The sequence below is a fragment of the Hibiscus syriacus genome, unplaced genomic scaffold (genome assembly GCF_006381635.1).
Source record: "Hibiscus syriacus cultivar Baekdansim isolate YM2019G1 unplaced genomic scaffold, ASM638163v2 tig00110109_pilon, whole genome shotgun sequence".
Classification (NCBI taxonomy): Eukaryota; Viridiplantae; Streptophyta; class Magnoliopsida; order Malvales; family Malvaceae; genus Hibiscus; species Hibiscus syriacus.
Window position 1 is genome coordinate 890,259 of NW_024062593.1, and position 24,276 is coordinate 914,534.

The 24,276-nt window shown below is 34.1% G+C and overlaps 4 protein-coding genes and 2 pseudogenes across 5 annotated transcripts in view; 2 read left to right on the forward strand and 4 right to left on the reverse strand.

The window, feature by feature from the left end:
* Positions 1-15,048, reverse strand: part of LOC120214941 (copper-transporting ATPase PAA1, chloroplastic-like) — a 38,274-nt gene extending 23,226 nt beyond the window's left edge. The window contains 1 exon segment of the mRNA XM_039212743.1: positions 15,027-15,048. The gene's annotated coding sequence lies outside the window, so the exon portion shown is untranslated.
* On the forward strand, positions 1,187-4,250 carry LOC120214949. Its single transcript, XM_039212750.1, has 7 exons — positions 1,187-1,281; positions 2,074-2,237; positions 2,352-2,414; positions 2,485-2,532; positions 2,663-2,716; positions 3,781-3,838; positions 3,963-4,250. The coding sequence occupies exons 2-7, from the start codon at positions 2,163-2,165 to the stop codon at positions 4,004-4,006; spliced, it is 342 nt and encodes a 113-aa protein (XP_039068681.1). The 5' UTR covers positions 1,187-1,281; positions 2,074-2,162; the 3' UTR covers positions 4,007-4,250.
* Positions 5,351-7,613, reverse strand: LOC120214951 (annotated as a pseudogene).
* Positions 6,534-14,057, forward strand: LOC120214946 (peroxidase N1-like). 2 transcript variants are annotated; one of them, XM_039212748.1, is made up of 5 exons: positions 6,534-6,538; positions 9,624-9,631; positions 13,064-13,442; positions 13,557-13,719; positions 13,813-14,057. In XM_039212748.1, the coding sequence occupies exons 1-5, from the start codon at positions 6,536-6,538 to the stop codon at positions 14,040-14,042; spliced, it is 783 nt and encodes a 260-aa protein (XP_039068679.1). In that variant the 5' UTR covers positions 6,534-6,535; the 3' UTR covers positions 14,043-14,057. The 2 variants fall into 2 exon arrangements, with proteins under 2 accessions (XP_039068679.1, XP_039068678.1); XM_039212747.1 differs by lacking the exons at positions 6,534-6,538; positions 9,624-9,631 and having other exon boundaries at positions 13,038-13,442.
* Positions 10,372-11,529, reverse strand: LOC120214945 (annotated as a pseudogene).
* A 3,203-nt stretch (positions 15,049-18,251) lies between the features above and the next one.
* LOC120214944 (cationic peroxidase 2-like) lies at positions 18,252-19,618 on the reverse strand. Its single transcript, XM_039212746.1, has 3 exons — positions 19,166-19,618; positions 18,886-19,048; positions 18,252-18,795 (listed from the first exon to the last, which is right to left on the reverse strand). The coding sequence occupies exons 1-3, from the start codon at positions 19,568-19,570 to the stop codon at positions 18,380-18,382; spliced, it is 984 nt and encodes a 327-aa protein (XP_039068677.1). The 5' UTR covers positions 19,571-19,618; the 3' UTR covers positions 18,252-18,379.
* Positions 19,619-24,276: the final 4,658 nt, after the last annotated feature.

Genomic DNA, 24,276 nt, shown 5'->3' on the forward strand with positions numbered 1-24,276 from the left:
ACGATATGCTGTCCCATCGCATGTTTGGTTAATTTTCTAAAAGTTTTGATATTGTAGTGATATATCATTCTTACCTAGAACAGCTCTATATTCATTCGTTCGTAGTCCTATTTTTGTTGTAGTGATATCATTCTGATGTCCGTTTGCACTATTCAGAATTAGATATCGTCTTATATTTACGCTCAGCCCATTGATGCACAATGCGAGACTAGAAGTACGTTAACTGTGCAAGCAACTGTAGAAACCATGAATGTAAATGCACGAATAGTGAATGTATTTAATGTTTTATTTCGATATAATTTGTAAGTTACCTTTGTAAAAAGAAGTTTGTGAATGTGTGATATGTGATTTTTGTTATTCTTTCTTTTGATTTTTAGGGAGTAAACGAAAAAAGAAAAAGAAAATAAAACATGTCTTAAATATTTTGATTTTATAAATACTTATTTTTAGATTTTTTTAAAAACAAATTTGATTATAAATTATATATTTATTTTGTGTTTATGAAATAAATCATGCTAAATATGTTATATAATTCAATAATATATTTTTTGTATTAAATATTAGAGTAAAGTTTATTAGATCACTAAAATATTCTCGCTTTTAAAAATTATAAAATAATCATTTATTTGATCAAATTATTATAGAATGTTTACAATGTTATTATAAAATGGTAATTACATTTATTAAATAGTTGCAAAATAATCATTAAAATTTATAAATTATATAAAATGATCATTAAAAATTATCAAACTCTTTGAAAATAGTCTTTAAAATTATCAAACTTTATTATAATTATAAAGTCATGGTAATAATTTTATAATTGTCATTTTATAGTTTTTTAACTTTTAATGACAAAAAATATCATTTAAACGTGTAATTAGGAACCCTTGAATAACATTAGTGGTAATTAGTAAAAGGAAATGTTTATCTTCTTAGAGATTTTGGGTTCGAAAACTATGTTTGCTTGGTGTGTGCTCGTAATAATGAGTAAAAAAATTATGAGTTGAAAAAGAAAAAAGAATTCAAAAAAAAGTTGAAAAAGAATGGTGGCCAAAATGGAAGAATCTAAGTTGAAAAAGAAAAAAAAAGTTGCAAAAAGAATGGTGGCTAAAATAGAAGAATCTAAAATACGCATGCCCTTATCGCAATTTCCTGGATACAAAACAACTCCACCGAAAAATTTCAACAACGCGAAGAGGCATTATATATACATTTATCCAACGCCATTGGAGAAACCTTCCCTTTCAATTTCCGATCTCCGCAGTGTGTTTAGCAATTCAGGTACCCGATCTCTTTCGTTTCCCCGTTTCCTTTCCCCTGATCTTCAAATTTAACGCCAATTTATTCTCATTTACTTGCTTATTGATTTGTAGAACATTATATATAAATATACTAGCATCTACTGTTTTTTTAATGTAATTGTGATTTGACTGCCAGTTAGGTGTGGATCTTCATATGTTATTAATTTCATTTTCTAGCTTAAGTAGGGATCTCGTTCCTTTTCTGTTAAATTAATTCTATTTAATGGCTAGTTTTTAGTGTATATTTATAGATTTTGATTTAATGTTTTTGCTGTGGTTTTTCATTTGTATGTACTATAAACTCTAAAAGTTAGGGTCATATGTATTTAATTCAATTTTCTAACTCAAGGATCTGATTTCTTTAATTCAGATTATCTAAGTTCGATGGTTTAATTAATGCTTTTCTACTGTGGGTAATTGGTTTTGATGTATAACAATATGCATCAATAAGAAATATTTAGGAATACTGCCTGGAAAGTTGTAATTTATTGAATGAATATGGTTGACTCTCAAGATTTCTTTCCTTTATTTTCTGTTTTTTATTCTTCGAATATGAATGTTTATTGAACTATCTTAATCATAATCAAGTGCTTTAACTAATAGTTGGCTGACGCTTTTTCGATTATGTAGAGAGTAGAATATGCATTCATTGAGAGCTGTAAATACTTGTACCATAGCCTTTTGGTTGATGCTTTTCCTCTGATTTACTTGGATTTTATATTTTTATTCTACATTGCCACCTTATTTTTTTTATCTCCATGATCTGTCAAAGTTTTAGCATTTCTGAAGTTTTGTGCAAACCACCTGTGTGCTACACATAGCTGCTATTAGTTAGGTGGTTGCAAGGAACTAATCTTAGGCATGGAGATTGACAAGGAGCAAGGACAAGTAGAAGGACAGGAGTCTGAAAAATCCATGCTGTCATCTCAAGAGGAGGTGTGCTCTTATCTTGCATCATTGTGGAATGTTGATTAATTAAACATCTTAGTTATCCGTGATTATCTAATTACAATATCATTGATTTATTTATTCTTTTATTTCTATATTTAGGAGGAAGCTATAAAGAAAAAATATGGTGGGATTAAGCCCAAGAAACCACCACTCATTTCTAAGGTAATTTCTGTGCGGAATTGTAAGTTTTTGGTTACTTGTTTGTGCTGATTCTCATCTAAGTTTATGTCAGGACCATGAACGTGCTTACTTTGACTCTGCTGACTGGGCACTTGGAAAGGTACTTTAAAGAGTCTCCAAATCCCAATCAACTTTTTTTTGGTTATCGTAGCTTGGCAATGCTAAATTCCTAATGAATCCCGATTAAGCTGGAGTTTCCAATATCTTCTTGTGTTCTTGGATACCAACAGCAAGGTGTTAATAAGCCGAAAGGACCACTTGAAGCCCTCCGTCCCAAATTACAGGTATTAATTTATTGCTTGTGAAATTATTTGATTTAAAATTCTCTTCTTGTGTTATAGGATTTGGCATCATTGAACTGCATTTTTTGGTTGAATATGGAGAATTTTTTATGTGGATATGTATTTTAAGAATTATTATTAATTGCATTGATTAGTAAGAGCAACAGAGTAGGTAGTCCTTTGCTAAAGCTGCAGGATAAGACTGTTTAGAGAAAGCTTAAATCAATCTGGTCCACTTTCCTAGTATGCCCACTCTGATCTACTTTATTAAAGCTCTTTAATTGGGTAACAAATATGCCTCTTTATGGTTCAAAATAGTAAACCAGCTTGGCTAGAACTTTTGCATGTCTAGAGGAGCAAAAGGGATTGCAGTATCTAGATTCTCTCAAGGTCTTCAGCTACTGGATTAAATGGCTTGAAAAATTGTTTCTTGACCTTTTAGTAACATGAGTTGGACTTGGAAGACCAAGCCCATGCAGAACATTGATTGGGGTTTTTGGATTTGCTTGCTTTATATTTATGTTGGAAAAGGGAAGATGATGTAAAAGAATCTTGTAATCTACCAAGATTTGAATCGTAGCACACAATATTTGAGTAGTGTATAACATGATGTCATTGGTTGTTTCCATAATTATTTTGAAGAGCAAAATTGATGGATCTGAACTTCTGATACATGAATGGATCTGAACTTCTGATACATTAATGTATCAAATCATGTTGTGATAAGGATTTTATGCTGTTCATGTTTGTAATTTCAAACACTTCACCTTTGATAAAGAAAAAAAAATGGTTTAAGAACGATCTGTTCATATGCAGTTTACCTTTATTTCGTGTACGCTATTTTTCTTGTGTGTATTTTGAAGTCCGCTTAGGTATTTCTGATTTTGATAAAGCTAATCATTTGCAGCGTATCATATGATCTAAAATTAATTCTAGGGTACTAATGATGAATCATACAGTTCTTAGATCCTAATTTTGCTTTCTGTGAGTTGATCACTTTTTACAAATTTATTTTGTAATGCTATGATGCTTATGATTACCTATTTTTCTGCATTTTTTTTCTTCAGCCCACACAACAACAAACACGATATAGGAAGTCCCCTTGTGCCCCATCTGATGGTGAAGGTATGTCTAGTTACTGAACTTGACATAGCAAACTTGTGTTGATGAATGTTCGTGTTGCATCTGTATTTTTTTTTCGGTGACAAAATGACCCTTTAATCAATTCCATTCATCATGCCGTCATTAGATGGCGGGAGCGCTCAACTGGAGGATGGACCTGCCAACGAGTGAGGAACTGTCAATCTTCTGGTCATGTGAGGACTATTGATCGTTATTCTGATACCTGGCCAGGTAATCAATAGTTTTCAATTGTTCCCATGAATAAACTTTGTGAAGATGTTCCGATATTAGTTAAGTTTGATAAGTTACAACATTAATGCAGTCAAGAATTGTGAGAACTGAAATGTCTGTCGGTCCAAGGTTTTTTTCGCATGTGGAACATTAATTTTCGTGACAAGTAAAATCAATTATTAAATGAATTTCCTCTGATTGTTATCATATCGGCATATCCCGCCTATGTTAGGCATGCTCGTTGTTCCATGGGAAGTGAACCAGTCATTTCACTTTCACATGTTATTTAAAAAGTAAGCTTGTAGATATAATCAATCGGGGTCTTGGTTGATGCTTAATGCGAGAGCCTTACCTTTAACTACTGACCCTGATCTTAGTCAAAAGACCGAGAAAGAGCTGTACCGAATCTGCCGTGATCCTGAAACATATATATTCCACTAAATTGTCTTCAGAAACCTTTGATCAACCCGACCAAGATACCAACAACAATGTTGTTATTCTTGTCCTTGTTGCTTTTGAATTCCCGTAGCACAAGGTTTACCAAAGAGATACCTGTTTTAGTTGCAAAAGTTTTATCCCTTTGATGTTGATTCCCGACCTGGTAATCACCATTCAAATCATACTCTCAACCATCCGCATTTTTACTCCTCTATTGTTTTCGCGGAAATTTTCTCCAGCTTTTGTATGTACCGGATCACAACCCGAAGTTCCTTCCCGCATTGCCCATATTTGCTTGTTTTGACGGACTTACCGAACTCATGGCCATATAATTGCTTGTAGGAACTTAGTGTGGCCCTTGCTTGGCCACCCACTTTCGCACATCGCCAAGCTCATATTTGCTCAACTCCTGTAATTCCTTTGAACATTTGACATTAACTGAAGAAGATTTTGACTGCACCGGCGACTGTAAGTATCGCCAACTCGTTTAAATGCACTCGCCAACTCGTTTAAATGCATTTGGGACTCAATTCACAAATATTCCGACGAGTTCCTTGTTGCTAAATAAAAAATTAATCATTAAATTAATCGAACCTAACTAATAACACTTAAGCCAACGTCCGAATGGAACAAATGGTTAAAGATTCTGCGGTGACACAAAAAAATTGTAATGTACATTTGTTTCTGTATTCCTTTTAGTAAATTTTTTAAATTTTTTTATATTTACATATACAAATTTGAAACATATTTCATACATCAAAGAACCAATCATTCAACCATGGCATGGAAAATTGACATATTTTCCGATAAATTGACAAAAACCAACATCCTTGTTATGCATAATCAAAGTTAAAACAACCAAGTCTTCAAAACAAATCATCTAATAATACTCGAATATCAGGACAAAGAAAAAACATCTCCATGTGATACAAACTTGTGATTAAATTAGGCATGAGATGAACAGATAAAGAACCTGAGATAGAGTGCATCACTATTTTTCTCCAATTAAAAGCGCCTTTATGATAGCATCGGACATCCCATCACCTAGAGGAAAGAAATGGCCTGCACCTGAAATTTCATGGTAGTGAATCCAGGGAAGTTGTTCGGCGATGTAGCGGTTTATTGTAATAGGAACAATCTAATCCCGATCCCCATGCCAAAGGTGTACAAAACCCCCGTTGTTTAGAAATGGATTTGCTAGATCGAGGGGATCGAATTCCCATGCACCGTGTAAAATTATAAGATCACGATGGACTCAAACACTCCTTGTTGCGTAACTTGTTGCGACGCCTGACTCAACAAAGCATCAGAGCTGCCGGATAAAACACTAGACGCAGGGAACACTTTCTGAGTGTTCCACCAGTAACGAGCCAGGGGGCATAGTGAGCAACACGAATAGCCCACCGGTCTTGCGTTGACTTCTGATTTTAGGCTTCATTTGATACATTTGCGGGAAAATTAGGCCACCAATAAGTAACAGCTGGAGCTAATAGCGCTGCTCCAGCTAACCTTTGAGGTATGTACTTAAGACAACTCCAAATTGCCTGCCCTCCCATGGAATAACCGGTTACATAGAATTTGGATCCTAGTTCTAACTGATCAGCAAGCTCTTTATATCCATTGTCATGCTCTTTACTGTTTGTTTTGTATTCAGATCACTTTCCCCGTAACCTGGTCTGTCGAAAGACACAACGTAGACCCCCAACTCTTCAATAATTTCCAGAGATAGAGTAGTTGCAACATAAGCATTATGCCTACCAGACTTGAAACCATGCACGTAGATAATTTTATACTTGGCCACATCCGTTGGAACACCGTATTCTTTGCAGGCTAAATACCCCATCTTTTATCCTTATTCTCGGTACTGTCAAGGGGGGGCCATTCGGGGAACCACATATCTTCGGCGCAGGTGGTTGGATCACCTGGTAAATCCATGCCAAAATCCCCACAAACAAGACAGCTACTATTTTCTTGAATATACCTGAAAACTTCTACCTTGTAATGCAAGTATTTTCATTAAGAGTAACTAGCATGGTGAAGGTTCACAGAGAGCTATAACTCAGAGCATATAACCAAGCAGTGCAACAAGCAGCCGAGAAGGATTAAAGGTTAACAACCGCCACATACCATAGAGGATAACTAGCAATATGTCAAATCTCCACAGTCTACTATATTTTCAAGGGCATGGACGTTGCATATAACCATTAACATGCATTAGCACTTTATTAAGACCTCACATATCAGTGAGGACCACCTTAAAAGAACGGAATTAGAAATGGCAGTCGGTCAGACAATATGTGCAAGAACACCAAAGGGGTAGTTGCATGTACAAAGCCCTTTTTTATCCTAAACACAATCCTAAAACATCAGCAGGCCATTACTCAGTCAAAAACATGTCTAGCAAATTAAAAATGAAAAACCACAGCTATAACCAAGGGAGAAGAATTTCATTATAGTAGGCAAATTAAAAGAGGATTATACGAGAGTACATCAAACATATATACAGTTCTAAAACCCTATTTTTATTAAACTAGGGGTTGCATCACAAACTTTTCGGATCTGTTCAAACAGACTTCGAGACACAAAGTCTAACAAATATATATACACACACACACATAGAAAGTGCTCAACTGTTCAAGACTTTGAATCAAGATTACACCTATCTATCAGAGTCGTTTCTAATGTTTATATCATAACAAGTTAGAAATGAAAACTGATCCGATCACTTACTCGAGAGCTATTACCTTAAAACCACCGGTTTGAGGTATAAGATCAGTGGAAATCAAAATGTAACAAAGTTATATAAGCCAATTTCAAAGAAATATATGTTTTGAAAATTTCAAAACAGTGATGAAATACAATGAATTGCAAAGGATTTTTTTTCACAGCTGCTTATCTAATCAAATATCAACCAAATAAGCAAATGGCGATTCAAGTGCAGAAAGCTTGAAACTCCGTTGGATCAAATGAAACTAAAATTCAAGTAAAACCCACCTCGAGAAAGCTTGAAAGAAGAGCTTTGATCAGATTTTCTGGTGTGAGCCCTGGCTGATGCCGCTGATATCTTCCTCTTAACTCCTCCCGCCATACTGTCTCCGAGAACCTAATAATATGCGACAGTCAAACATCTAAATCTATCTAATCTAAATTCCAGCCGATTTAAACCCAAACCAAAATCTAATTTGAAATTCTTCAAAATTAAAATTTATTACATTTATTCAAAATTGGTCCCTAAAGTTTTTAAACATTTCAATTTTATCCTAAATTATAGGTATATATTAGTCACATGCCTTGTTGAAAAATCATTAGGTCAAGTTATATTATTATATGTTTGAAAAAAACAAATTTTAGGTTAAACTATGGTTGAAACTAATTACATATTTGAGTGAATATGGGTATGAAATTGAAAGATTAAAAAGTTTGGGGATTAATTTAGAAAGATGGTCATAGTTTAAGGATGAAATTAAAATATTTTAAAAATTCCAGGACTAATTTAAAATGAGAATCATAGTTTGAAAATAAAATTAAAATATTCAAAAGTTTAAAGTCTAATTATAATGAATATCATAGTTTGGGGACATATAATGTAATTAACTATAAATGTACGAAGGGATCTATATTTAAATTAAGTATAACATATTTTAAAAAATAATTTAGTTAAAATAAAATTTATAACATAAATCATTAATTTCTTATGTTAATAAAATAATACTTATAATATATTTTAAAAAGAAATAATTAATATCATTTTTATTGTCATAAGACATGCAAGTTAACTTTTATAATGTGAAATGGTTATAATTGAATAAATTTTAAAGTTTATAAATGAACATGCATTAATAATTGATGTTATATATTTTGTAATACTTACACTAAAATATAAATAAATTAAAATTATTTAATTTATGAAATATGTTTATAAAATATTATATATATTAAATATTTATTAACCATAAAAGTAATTAATTTCTTTTTAACTTTTGATTTTAATAAATGATTAGTTTAGAGTTTGTGTTTAATGTTTATAAAGGATAAGATATATTTAGGATTTGAATTTGGGTTTACTATTTAGAATTTAAGATAATGCGAAAGTCTAGTAAATTTTGGTGAATCCATAATGAGGAGTTATTGGTAAAAGCATATTGTTCTCCTAAAAAGTTTTGAGTTTAAACAGTTACGTACGTAAATATGTTGTTAATAGGTTAAGAATTTTTTAAATATATACAGCTTTTTAAGCACCTAAACTATTCAAAAATAAAATAGTATTTTAGTTCAATATAAATATTAGAGGGCTCGAGTTTAAACACTTGTCTGTATAATGTGTCTGTATAGTGTGTTGTTATCCAATGTTTCAGCTTTGAGAGCTAGATTGTGGTGGAATAATCGATGCCCGAGTTCCAGTCCTTCGGTTCAGGATTTCGTTAGAGATCCATGTGTTGCAATTAGTTGTGGTTAACATTGTCTTGGTGTGTGAAGTCGGGGGATGTGGAGTTGGCTGCTTTTGGGGTTAGTCCTTAGCTCGGTACTGTTTGGTGGCTGGTGGAGCGAGTCGGGAAGGATCTATTTTATTATTTTTTTCATTGGTTGTATGTTATTTTGAATCTAGTTGTGCGGAGATGGTTCTAATATGTTTTGTAGTTTGCTTCTTGCTACTGATTGCGATTGTTTTCTTGGTTGTTTGAGTTCGGTTGCTCGCTCAGGCTGCTTAGTCGAGTGGAATGAATTATTATTATTTTTTTGAAAGGACAAGTGGAATGAATTATTTGTAGTGGAGCAGGCTGTTTTGTTGGTGTTACGTGTTTTCTCTGCGGTTTGGGCTAGCATAGTTCAGACGATTGTTGTTCAGGCATTGTTGGGTGATTAGTGGTGAGCGGAGTAGTGATGCAGTGTCTGTTTAGTTTGTTCTCAGTGAAGGTGTCTCTGCTGAAGGAGTGCTCGTGTCTAATCAGCTTGCTGCTGGGTGATCATCCGGTCAAATTGTTGCTCTGTTTCGTGTTTTTTTGGTATTTGCTGCTGTTGTAGTGTCCTGTTTTTCAAGTTTCAAGTGTGGCTATTAAGTGGTATTAGTTGTGTTGTCTCAAGAAGGAGAATGAAAATGACCATCCAGCTTAGTTGGTAGAGCACAAGGTTCTTAACCTTGAGGTTGTGGGATCGAGTCCCATAGAGGGCATTTCATAATTTGGAGGTCTCCTACGAAATTGTTCTCAATTTAGTGTTGGGGGCAGCCTACTATCTTACCTCCCCTTATCTCATTACATATGGGAACAAGGGACAACCAATTCTCAAGAAGGAGAATAATGGTTAGTTGGTGTATTTTGTGGCTGAGAATAATGGTTAGTTTGTGTGTTTGGTGTATTTATGATTTGGTTATTAATCATACAAAACACCCCCTTTAAAAAATATGTTATATTTTTAAAATAAATATTTTTTTAATAATATATGAATATTTAAAAATAAAATAGTGTTTTAATTTAATACAAAATATTGGATAAAAACTTTTAATTGATTTTTTTAATTAACTTAAAATTAAAATTAATTAAATTAAATTGATTCTATTGAATGAATTTAATTCGATATGTTTAGTTTATCTTAAACTAATTCTTTCACTCATTAGTTAGTTTTAAACGAGCATAAAATTTAAGCTAAAATCTGGAAGTGCAAAGGAATACTATAGGATAAATCCAAATATTAATTCCATCGAAATATGCAAGGGTACAATTATACATTAAAAAATATCTTTAACATCATTAAAATGCATCAAAACATATTTAATCTTATAATTAAAACAAAAGACAAAAGAATTTGTTAGCTTTGAGGTAATTAAGCAAAGAACCAACATACTCATTAACCACTTGATAGTAATTAAATCAGTTGATGGCAGAGCAAATTCTTCTAATTTCACCGTTGGTGCCTATCTTCACTCCGATATTACTCATCTTCACCATGGACCTTGCAAATTCCACGTTAAAGTTCAACGCCGGCGACCCTCTCTCACCCATGAAACGCTGCACAAAGGTCCTGGTGGAGGCATCGGTCTACAGTTTCTGATCCGACTCCAGTATTCCCCTACCATTCCTCAAGTTGGCAAAAAACGACGTGTCGAACCTGTTTCCACTACCCGTGTCCAAATCAACGCGCCTTGACCCGTCACCGTTTTGCGGGCAAAGAGCTTGCAGTTGAGGAACGAATGCCGGGTTGATTGTGGGGTCGTGACCACCGTTGGTGAAGTTGTATAATCTGTAGCTAAATAACTGGCAAGCCGAAGTCCCTATGGTGTGTCCTCCTGCAACAGATTAAAGAAACATCAAAGGTTTAGCTGACCAGAAGAAATATGAACTTTCTAACAATAAGGAAAAATTTCTTACCAACAAGGGAAACAAGATCCTGAGTGTTAAGACCGAAGGCAGCGAACTTTTGCTTTTGAGAATCAATGGACTCTGTAAATCCAGGCAAATTGGAAGTATCCGATGCCAATGAAACCCTCCCATCTCTGCGTCCTGTAGGAACCTGCCAGTTTATTCCTCTCGTCTGCATTTCATATACGTATGTCAGCCATCGCGTTAGTTAATAGTTTTGATCAGTAGTATATTATAAGATCAACAAAACGCATTAATGTTTACCAGAAAAACGGAGTCACGAGCTGCGAGAGAAAGAATATCGGCGCATGAAACGACGCCGGGGCATGCAGCTTCGAGCTGAGTTTTGGATTCGTCGATAGCTTCGTAGCCTCTCAGCAGTCTGTTAGGAGGGGCGGTTTTCTCGGTGTTAGGGCCATTGATGAGGATGGAGGCGTCACATCCTTGGACAAAGCAGTCATGGAAGTGCATCCTAAGCAAACCGGGTGCAATGGCTGGATTAGAACGGAAATGGGATTGAACCGTTGACCTAACAATGGATTCAGCTCGAGGGCATGTTCTTGCATAGAACCCAACTCGAGTTCCCTGAGCATGAGCCAATGCAGCAGCCATGTCGAACATGACTGCCATTGCAAGGAAGAATCTTGGGTTGGTTAAAGCGCTCTTCATTGCGATAGTAGATTGAAATGATAAGACGCAAGTGCTGAGAGAAGATATTGGAGTGTCAAATGGCTGTATTTGCTTAAGATATTGTGGAACGAATAGAGGACAGCAGGGTTTATTTATAGGCTAAAACCAAAAGAAATATAGTCAACTTAGAGAAGAAGTAAAGAAAGCAGCCTATAAGGAGCCGGCAGTCAATAATGATGAGTTGGAATTCAATGATACTTCGCATGCACGAGCTTTTGTTAAAGCATGCAAGAACAACTTTCAAATTCTACTGGCGACGCCAGCCGTGTTTCAGCTTCACGTGAGGATCAGTATTTTTTTGAATAGTACCATTCTTGATATTGTTTACATCTTAATATAACATATTATGAGTAACTATATTCATCTACGGAGGGCATTTCATAATTCGGAGGTCTTCTAAGGAAGTTGTTCTCAACCTGATATTAGGGACAGCCTATTATCTTACCTCCCCTTACCCTATTAAGGGACAACCATTTTTATATTCATCTACCAAGACAAAAAAAAAATCAATTTAAGGATTCAAATTGAAGGGAAAATCAATAAAAGAATAAGTTTCCATCGACTAGAGGAGCGATAATAAACTCAATCATAGAAAAATATTTTAAAAGTATGGTTAAAATTTATACCGGAGAAGATTAAACTTTTGACATTTTTATAAAAAAATGAAAAAAAAAAACTTATTAAAAAACACAAATCTCAACTATCTAAAACAAATCTTGGATATATAAAATAAATGGCACAACGATAAAATTATCCCTGATATTTGCACAAATGATCATTTATCTTTTATTCATTTTTTTAAATATTTTAACCTCAATGTTTTACATAAATCATATTAGATGAAAATCGTTAATTTATTAACAATCAACACATATTGTTGACGTGACAATTCTACATATATTCAATTATTGATGTGACATATGTCATGTCATTTAAAGTAATGATATGTTATATGGCATGCCAACAATTGAACGCATGTGGAAATGTCACATTAATAATATATATCGATAGTTAGTCATTTTATTATTTGCATCTAATAGGATTTGTTTTGACCATAAATTATATACTAAAATAATTGATTAAAAATAAGTTTTAAACTCGGTAAGAAATAAATTTAAAATCTAATAAATTCTTGGATATAAAATAGTAGGTCTTCACCTGAAACCAAAACGCGCTCGCCATTCCAAATTGCATGTTGATTCCTGTCTACGGCAACGAATTGGCCCCTCCTTGTATGCATGCTTAAGCTAAAAGCTCTTATAATTATGTACCATCTCATTATTATTCTGCACCTTCCTCATGGCCGGCTTTCTTGACTTCTTCTCTATGTTGACCGGGTTTCTTTTGCCCTATAAATATACCCTGTTCTGCTCTGCTCTCCCCACTCCACACAATCATAGGCAAATACAAGTATTCAACCATTACAAACACCATTCTTTTCTCTTAGTTTATCTCTTTATTTCTTATCATTTCAATTTACTATCACAATGAAGAGCGGTTTCACCAATCCTAGGTTCTTCCTTGCAATGGCAGCCTTGTTTGCCATGGCTGCTGCATTGGCCCATGCTCAGGGTACTCGAGTTGGGTTCTACGCAAGAACATGCCCTCGAGCTGAATCCATTGTTAGGTCAACGGTTCAATCCCATTTCCGTTCTAATCCAGCCGTTGCACCCGGTCTGCTTAGGATACACTTCCACGACTGCTTTGTCCAAGGATGTGACGCCTCCATCCTCATCGATGGCCCTAACACCGAGAAAACCGCCCCTCCTAACAGACTGCTTAGAGGCTACGAAGCTATCGACGATGCCAAAACTCAGCTCGAAGCTGCATGCCCCGGCGTCGTTTCATGCGCCGATATTCTTTCTCTCGCAGCTCGTGACTCCGTCTTTCTGGTGAATAGTACTTCGTTTTCTCAATCATATAATAATATACTACTGAAAAGAAAAACTTTGTAAATTAATCCAACGGCTTGCTGATTGTATTTTTCATACGTATATGAAATGCAGACGAGAGGAATTAACTGGCCGGTGCCTACAGGACGCAGAGATGGGAGGGTTTCATTGGCATCGGATACTTCCAATTTGCCTGGATTTACAGAGTCCATTGATTCTCAGAAGCAAAAGTTCGCTGCCTTCGGTCTCAACACTCAAGACCTTGTTGCCCTTGTTGGTAAGCTATTTTACCTTAATGTTGGATAGTTTTTACCGAAATTATATCTCTTCTGGTTAGCTAAACCTTTGATGTTTCTTTAACCTGTTGCAGGCGCACACACTATAGGGACTTCGGCTTGCCAGTTATTCAGCTACAGGTTATACAACTTCACCAACGGCGGTCCCGACCCCACAATCAACCCGGCATTTGTTCCTCAACTGCAAGCTCTTTGCCCCCAAAATGGTGACGGCTCAAGGCGCATTGATTTGGACACGGGTAGTGGAAACAGGTTTGGCACGTCGTTCTTTGCCAACTTGAGGAAAACATCCCACCATGAATAAGAGAGACAACAAATGCTGGAAATAATCTTCAAGCTCATGCACATTATTTTCCCATCGATTCTTAGCTGAATCATGGTTAGTTGATAGAGGGTATGACCATTTTTATCGTCTGATCAGAGAGGAATTATCACTGAAAATTCTTTTCAACAAGTTTCTAATGCTTGATTTTTCTCTTATTTTTGCAACCATAGGTTCTCGATCGTCGTTCATATACTCTTCATCGATGTTTCCACTGAGGACCACCAATTTCCCCCCACATATAACGTATAGCTCACAAAAACCAGGTCTGTTTTGATGAACATAGAATTCTACACTTATTACACTCTTTGATCTCCTATGGTACATAAATCAATTCATGGAAATACCTGACTTGAATATAAAATCAGTGGGAATTCAAAATTTAAGAAAATTTTCATACCATGATGAAGATTTCATGAATGTCAAACCATGACAAGTTTGTTGTCATCAAATCTACTATGAGCTGGTGGATAGGTTCATCACATTTCTCAGCTTTTACCTATGAAAAACCCCCCCAAAAAACTATTATTATCAAATCAATGGAGATACAGTAAAAACTAATAAAACCATCACAGCCATAAGCATATAGAACAAAATCTTGCCACAGAAAGCTATATTCTTGGAGAATAGCTTGTCTGTCTTCTCTTGCTCATACTTCCTCAATATTTTCAGCTTCTCTTTACTCACGACACTCGTTGAAAGCTTCCCGATTTATGAAGAAGATGAAAAATTGATGATCAAATGAAGAAGAAAAAAAGAATTAAACTCAAGATGCTTGGTTTTTTTTTTAACTTACATAGGGTGTCAACAAAGTCCTTGGAAATGTTGTAAGTAACATGAAGGAGGACTATGGAGAATGGTTGAGAACTCCATTTTCTTAGAGTCCAAGCCAACATCTTATATCCATCTCGTATATCGTTTTCATTTAAAAACCAGGACAGTTACATCCCACCATATGAATAAGAGAGAAGAAGAATGAAGAGGAAGATTACTTTTTTTCTTCAAACTTTTTCCTTAAATGTCAATCAAAAGTTTTGGTAGTCAAACATTGACAAAACAATACCAGGTCATAGGTTTAACATGCCACATCAGCATCTCGTTACTCGAGTAACGGTCGTTAACGGAAAGTGACTTATTTGTTACAAATCGATAATGTTAGTGATTAATTTGTTACTTTTGAAACTTTAGTGAGGAAAACAAAAACTTACTCAAACAATAGTGACCATTTGTGTAGTTTACCCTTTATTTAAAGGGAAAAGATGTTGAACGATGGCATTCCAGGTAAACAGCTAACGGTCCACGTGTGTTTTCCATGACACCGGTTAACGACGGGTGACCAATTTATAACAAACGATAACGTTAGTGACCGATTTGTAACTTTTGAAACATAAGTAGTGAAAACAAAAACTTACCCAAACGTCAGTCACCATTGGCGTAGTTTACTCTATTTCATATAATTAGATATAAACTGCTCCCTTGAACTGCCAATTGGCTAACCCTAAAGTAACAGCTAGCCGTTGACTTGCCTGATAAATGTATTCAGATTTTGGACCAAATCAAATTTAGTAAACTAAAATTAATCAAATAGTCAAAAATGGCTATTATAATTCCTTTTCTTGTATATTCACAATCTTAGATCAAATGAATTAAGTCAAAATCTAATTAATTAATTTTTGTTTTTTATTTAAGAAAAATAATATCATTTAAGTTTGTTTTATTATTTATATTTTTAATGTATAATTACTCTTTCTAAAAGTGTTGTATTAATTAAACAAACCGTCATTTTATATTTAATTTTTTTTTCTTATAAAAATATAGAAGGGTTTTTATACAATTTTTTTCTGAACGTTTTGTACGGTTTTATTAAGTAATACTTACAAAATAAGGTATAGACATTACCTCGTTAAAAAACTCTCTAATCTTAATGGAGGAAAAAGAGTGTGCCATGTCGATGGAACAACAATTCAATACAATAGATCTTCCTAGAAGATGACCAACAACAGATCCAGAACTTACAAGCTGCTCACACAACATGGTAAAAATAACCCACCCACGAATCAAGGATTCACAAAAGAAGTAAACTACACAATACACATACACCAAACCCATACTACATACAATCAGATTCACGACTTAAGGGTATAGACCAAACTAGAAATGGGGAGAACTACAGTTCAACAGGTGCCAAAAGGAAAACCAGTGTCCAAAAGCAACAGCTATGAACACATTAGGACAAACGACCAAGGCGAACTATAATTCTAATGCAGACAGCAATGCACCAATGAAGATGCGCAAAACGCTACCAGGGTAAGTCCGGGAGTGCACCAAACTGCAGCAACACACCCCCATCCGAAGCTCCAACCCGTAGCAAATTTGTGGAGAAACGAAATGCAGCAAGAGACCCACAGAAGCCAAAAACACCAACTCGCCCAAACAACAAAACAACAGCGATCAGCAACACCCTTCCGTATCAGAACAGACAAAACAAAACTAAGACTAACGCACACTTTAATTCACAAGGAATACGCAGCATGCTTAGCTAAAACGGACACCAGCTAAAAGGAAGCACACAAAGCCATCACCAATGCGCAGAAGGCTACAGTGGAACCACAACACAGCCGAACCAATAAACTTTTTCATATCTAGTACTTCTCAAAAATCAACAGAACCAACCAGAACAACAGCAGAAGACGAAGCAAAAGCAGAGCATCAAACAGATATCAACATTCGGGACTACATCTTCAGCCAACCAGACAGACTACATTTAGCAGGAAGCAAAGATGAAAACACCAATAACATGACTCCTTAAGAGAACCCGGAAATCAAACCTGTAGGCCATCTAACAAAATCCTAGACCTTTGGAAATGACTCTGGCCACTTACAATTACACCAGAAGCCGATCCTCAATACGGCTAAATCGAAAACTCTATTCGAATCAGAAGCTTTTCCTTGGAACAGAGCCTCATTTCTGCACAGACATACCGTCCACACGAACCCGCTAAACGCCATGAGCCAAACATCTTTAAGGGATTTACGGATCACATAAGGAAGGATTTAACATCTCCAGGGACGACAGCAGAAATGTTCCAAAGTGCAAATCAGCGTTGCCAAGCTTTCCAAAGAACATCACAGTGAATGAATAGGTGGTTTACTTCTTCTAAATTCTTCTTACAGAAAACGCACAGAACGTCGCCCTGGATTGGAACACCCCTCTTCAAGAGCTCTGACATAACTGGAATTCTAGATTGAACTAATTTCCACATAAAAGCTTCAACCTTTGGAGGAGCGAGGTTGGCCCACTCTCTTTACTGGATCGTCAGCAAGGTTGGCTTCATCAGAAAAGATGATGAATTATGTGGCACGTAAAAATATAGAAGGTTAAACACTTATTAGATTTTTATTAACTTTAAAGTTAGACATCCTGATTCCTCCCACTGTCTAATCCAGATTTCATACTTGGTTGTCAACAAAATATTATTATTACTGCTGACATGACTAAATATCCATAGATTCAATGTTGATAATAATGTTCGTTGTATATTTACTTTTTACGAGTTGTTTGATTAGGTTTAATCAAAAAAATTTAATCGTATGATTTTATTTTGTTGAATGAAAAATTAATTTTTAAAGAGTCTAATAACAATTTTTACCCTATTTTTTAGAAACAATTAATTTAATCCTTAAAATTATTATTTTTATCTCATTTAGTCTCAAACTTCTAATTTATTGTCAATTTGAACCAACAATAAATAAATAAAAATATAACAATTTTATTTATTTTTTTACAATTTTTCATTTTTTTTATAATATTTACATTTTTAAAATAAGTCATAAGTCATTCGTTTTATTAGTTTAATCTTGAGAATACTCATTCTTTAAGAAATAATACAAATAGCAAATAACAGTTTATACAATTCCAACTCTCACATGGTGACATATTCATGCTTTAATTATGCAGACAAATGTCCACCCTACAATATAATTTTTTATGTTATTTATTTATTTTATTAATTACGTTTACTCTAAAATTATGTATACCTACATATAAAAAATTTGTATTGTTAATACATGTATGCATATCTTAAAAATATTTTTAAATTTATTATTGCTTTCAAGCACAAAAATAAAATGCAAATAATAAATAATATTTGAGTGATTAAATTATTAAAATTATATATAAAACAATAATTTGTGCACGAATTTTTTTATTTCTTATTGAATACAAAGAAAATATTTTTTACAATTTCAACTCACACATCAAGAATGTTAAAATTATTGCTTATAATAAAGAATCATCGTTGTCGTTAAGTGTATTCAAATTAATTTATGACGGAGCAAATTCTTCTAATTTCACCCTTAGCGCCCGTCTTCACACCGATGTTACTCATCTTCACCATGGACCTTGCGAACTCCACGTTAAAGTTCAACGGACGCGACCCTCTCTCACCCAGGAAACGCTGCACAAAGGTTCTGGTGGAGGCATCGGTCCACAATTTCTGATCCGACTCAAGTATTCCCCGGCCCTTCCTCAAGTTGGAAAAGAACGACGTGTCGAACCTGTTTCCACTACCGGTGTCCAAATCAACGCGCCTTGAGCCGTCACCGTTTTGCGGGCAAAGAGCTTGCAGTTGAGGAACGAACGCCGGGTTGATTGTGGGGTCGGGACCGCCGTTGGTGAAGTTGTATAATCTGTAGCTGAAAAACTGGCAAGCTGAAGTCCCTATGGTGTGTCCTCCTGCAATAGGTTAAAGAAACATTAAAGGTTTAGCCCTACCAGAAGAAATATAAACTTTCGAAATTTGAACACTGAGGTAAAATAGCTTACCAACAAGGGAAACAAGATCCTGAGTGTTGAGACCAAAGGCAGCGAACTTTTGCTTCTGAGAATCAATGGACTCTGTAAATCCAGGCAAATTGGAAGTATCCGATGCCAATGAAACTCTCCCATCTCTGCGTCCCGTAGGCACCCGCCAGTTAATTCCTCTCGTCTGCATTTCATATACGTGTATATGAAAAACATAATCAGCCAGTCGTAGGATTAATTTACAATTTTTTCTTTTTAGTAGTATATTATTATATGATTGAGAAAACGCAGTACTATTTACCAGAAAGACGGAGTCACGAGCTGCGAGAGTAAGAATATCGGCGCATGAAACGACACCGGGGCATGCAGCTTCGAGCTGCGTTTTGGCATCGTCGATAACTTCGTAGCCTCTCAACAGTCTATTTGGAGGGGCGGTTTTCTCCGTGTTAGGGCCATCGATGAGGATGGAGGCGTCACATCCTTGGACAAAGCAGTCGTGGAAGTGCATCCTAAGCAAACCGGGTGCAATGGTTGGATTAGAACGGAAATGCGATTGAACCGTTGACCTAACAATGGATTCAGCTCTAGGGCATGATCTTGCATAGAAGCCAACTCGAGTACCGTGAGCATGGGACAATGCAGCAGCCATGGCAAACATGACTGCCATAGCAAGGAAGAATCTGGGGTTGGTGAGACCGCTCTTCATTGTGATAATAAACAAGATCTTGTGTTTGCTTATGATTTTGTGGAATGGGGAGAGCAGAGCAGAGCAAGGTTTATTTATAGGCCAAAGGAAATCCGGTCAACATAGAGAAGTAAGGAAAGCCAGCTATGAGGAACCGGCATAGGAAGGTGCAGTTGGTATACAATTATAGTAATTTAAGAGCTTTAGCTTAAACATGCATGCAAGCAAGGGCCAATTCGTTGCCGTGCACAGGAATCAACTTGCAATTTGCAATGGCGAGCGCGTTTTGATTTAAGGTGATCAAAGACCTAGTATTTTATATTTATATATTTTGATACAATGATAAGCAATCATCAAAAAATTTATTAGATTTTATATTTAAGTCAAAACGTATTTTCATTCAAATAGTTTATATGTATAATTAGATGTAGACTGCTTCATTGAACTGCCAACTGTCTAGCCCTAAACTGACAGCTAGCCATTGGCTTGCGTGATATATGTATTCAGATTTTCGACCAAATCAAATTCAGTAAACTAGAATTAATCAAATCATCAAAAGGGGCTCTCATTTCTTTTATATTCGTAATGTTAGCCAAATGAATAAGTCAATATCTCTTCTGTAGATGGTTGTAGTTGCCTCAAATCTATAATATTAACTTGGGATAAATGACAGTAGTAACGAAATAATAAAAGAATGAAAAAGAACTTTTAATTTGAGTTTCGTGTAATGCGTGTTTCTGGCAAGGGCTGCTATTCCTGTCTTAATTGTTCTTGTTAGCCTATGTGGTGGTTTGGTTGTATATCTGGTTTTGCTGTTGAGTAAAAATGGTGGTTATCCAACTTGGGAGCCAGCAGGAGGTAGTTGGTGGTTGGATGGCTGAATCCTATCGACTTTCTTGAGGATCTAATCGTTGAACATGAGCATACTGAGTATTCATAATAGGAAAAAGTACAATAAATGGTTAGCAATTCGTATAGGGGCTGATTTATTTTGGAATGAAATATACTGGTATGAGAACCTTTGATTGTTTGGTGGCTAATTTGCAAGGGGATCAATCCGGCTTCGAGATGATCTCCTACATTGGTCGGGCGAAATAAAATTTTAATGTCGATGGGGTTGTAAAAAGGAAGCTGCATGCTGTTTAAGGAAGCTTTTGAAGTAGCAAAGTTGGCCGAATTTGAGCTCCGTGAAAAATTGAAGAGAATTAAAGGGGTAATCGTTTCTTCTGGCTTAGATTTGGATTTTTATCCGGCTAATATGGGACTGCTTTGTTTTGTTGATTTTGTTTTGATGTGTTAGCGTCAGATCCTTTACCGGATGTGGTGTATCGAACCCGAAACCTCAATAAATAACAACAATTCTTTTACTATTGAGATAACTTGATTTATATTAGTGATGATCAAATTACATCTCTCGGGTTTTGAGTTTAAATATTTATTTGATCTTTATTAACTTTAAAGTTAGACAAATTGATTTCTTTCATTATATAATTTTGGTTCATTACCTGATTGTAAATATAATAACAACAATAATAATAATAATGTTACAACCTTTATGGGCGTTGACATTGCTAAACATTCGCCTTTTTTTTTAATAATACTAGTGATTATAAGATTTTTTTCATAATTTTCTTTAATTATTGATAACCCACACATTCTAACAAACGTAGTTGCTCGAACTAAGGACCTCAAAGGAAAACAATACTCTATTTAGTCACTGAGGCTACTCAATCGATTCACTTAGGCCTGTAAATGAATCGAGCAAACACGAACGAGAGTCTGTTCGTGTTCGTTCGTTTAACTTTAACCGGACAAACGGACAAACGAACGAACACGAACAACTAAACGAACAAACTTTATTGTTCGTGTTCGTTCGTTAAAGAATGTAGCTTGTTTGTGTTCGTTCATGTTCATTCGTTAAAATGATAAATGAACACAAACGAACGAACGTAAAATAACGAACATAAAATTAATTGGGTTTATATTTTATAAGAGTTTTTTTATTTCCTAATAATTTTAGGGTTTATATTTTCTTTAATTGATTTGAGTATTTTTTGTTTAGGTTTTAAAATAGTAGTGGGTTTAAGGTTAAAATTTATTAAGTTTTAATATTTTAAACGAGTCTGGAGACTTGTCTGAATATAAACTAACGAATATAAATGAATACAAATGAACAAACATAATTGAACAAATTACCGAATGTTCACGAACATAAATAAAAGAACGAGCCCTAATTTGTTAGTGTTCATTCATTTAATTAAACAAATATCAAATATAGTTCATACTCGTTCGTTTAATAAATAAACAAACATAAATAAACTTTCCGTCATACGATTCACGATTGCTTCATTGAATGTTCACTTTGCTTAAGGAACTAGATTCATTAAACATATCATTATATTAAACTTATTGAATGACTTCAATGGTAAAAGAGAATTCTTATATAATTTAGATATTTTCTTTATATCTTTATTGATAATTTATTTTCAGTCCCTAAATTTTTATAGGTTTACCCTTCCTAAAATTTTATGTCCGACCCCCAACATAAAATTATACATTTGTCCATCTGTATAACTACATCTGCAATATATTATCAATAAATTAAAAAAATCTAGAAAAACATTCCCTTAATCCACTTAAACTATTAAAAAATCTAATTACATTATATGCAGATCTCTTATTTAAAGCCTCGGAAAAAGCGAGGTTTACTTCTCTAACTCAATGCTTCAGTTCATGCTGCATGGTCAAGATAAAAGCTCCCTTACTCCTAGCAATTAGGGACGGAGCCACTAAGGGCTTGGGAGGGGCTGTGGCCCCTCACCCAGCCAAAGAATTGTTTTTTCACCTTTAATTTATATATATAATTTAAATATTTATGGGATAATTGTGAAATTGCTCCTCCTCATTTTAGAAAAGTTATACTCCTCTCAAATTGAAATTCTGGCTTCATCCCTGTTAGCAATGGCGGTGAATATATATAATTGTATTGACATTATCCAAAAACAAATGCAAAACACGTTGACATTTCTTAAATGTCAACTTTCCATTTAACATTTGACTTTTGTTCTAATAGATATAACCGTTGACTTTTAGTCACAAGGGATGAACCCAAACGAGCAAAAGCCGGATGCGTAACCCAAAGACTAAAGTCATCGCAAGAAAAAGTCTCCCTCGCCGGCATGTCTCATTTAATTTAGGGTTAATTAATGATGTGGACACTTAATTATACATCAATTAATAATGTCATACTTTAAACTTTTTTAAAATCAATTTAGTCACTCAATTATATTTTTACCCTAAAATATAGTAATTTAAAGTTGTTATACATAGAACGTATTGTTGTTATAGTTGAGTAATATAAATTTATGAAACAATAAAGGAGTAACACATGCACATGATTTAGGGAAAAAATACTAATAATATTTTTTGGCTTTAATATTTTACGTCACCTTTTTATCTGATAAATCAATAAACGAGCGACGGATATCACACGACTCGCAAAAATATTAAAAATATTTTTTACATGAATATTTTGTATAGCTTTTTTCAAATTGTTACTTTCATTTAAGTGACGTGGAAATTCCATGTTAAAAATGTTTCTATATTTTCTGTAAGTCATATGAAATGTGTTATCTATTTATTAGTTTATCAATCCACATCACCCATCTATAACAACAGTGAATGATATATAAGAGTCAAATAGTTAACACATCAAACTGATAATAATTGTTTGAACCCAAGATCTTAAAGAAGAAAAACACCGTCTTTAACTACTAAAATCACTCAATAAGTTCTAATTGAGAGGTTAAATTAATCATAAAAAAATTGAAGTATCATATTCTAAGATAAGATATAGTTGAATGATCGAATCATTATTTAACCTTTAATTTACTAAAACAAATATATATATATATATATATATATATAATATGTTTGAGTATGTGTTCGTTGAGTCAATCGATTAATAGAATGACTAAGTGTGGGTAATTGTTTATATATATATATATGTATGTATGATGTATGATGCTACTGTAAAATATGATAAAAAATTAAATGATTAATTATGTTATACGTGTCATAAGTATTAAAGTGTTATGAAAACAAAAAAATATATACCATAAGTTGTATTTATAATTTGTTGAGAAATAAATTATAAATACTTAAAAGATTGACATAATATTTAATCTATATAAAGATGTAGTGGTCTCTCAAGAAATATGCTAACTTGTATTTCTCTTTTTTCGTCAGAAAATTCATACTCAAGAAAATCATATATTTTTTAAGATCTCGATCTTTCAGGTGAGCTCCAACATTTAATTTAGGTATAATTTCGCAAATCTAATATTTTTATTTTCTTTTGATTTGATAGGGCTAAATCTTGGGTTTGTTCGTATCGGATATTTTTTGGTTCTAATACCCTTTTATATGCTCTAATTAGTTTCTAATCAATTAGTTGGAGGGTGTTGAAGTTGTTAAGAGCAATAAATTTGTACATGTAATGATGACCATAACATAATTTTTGAAACTTATCGAATAAATTATGAAAATCTCGACAATTAGATTCCAAATTTTGGAAACCTACTCCGGAGATCGAAACTTTAGTGTAACTTTCGAAAGCTGATATAGAAAACTCTCCAATTTTGCTTACAAGTATCTTTCAACATCAAATAAATATAAAAAAAAATTATTACAATTCGTATTAATATAAAAGAACAAAAACAAATGTG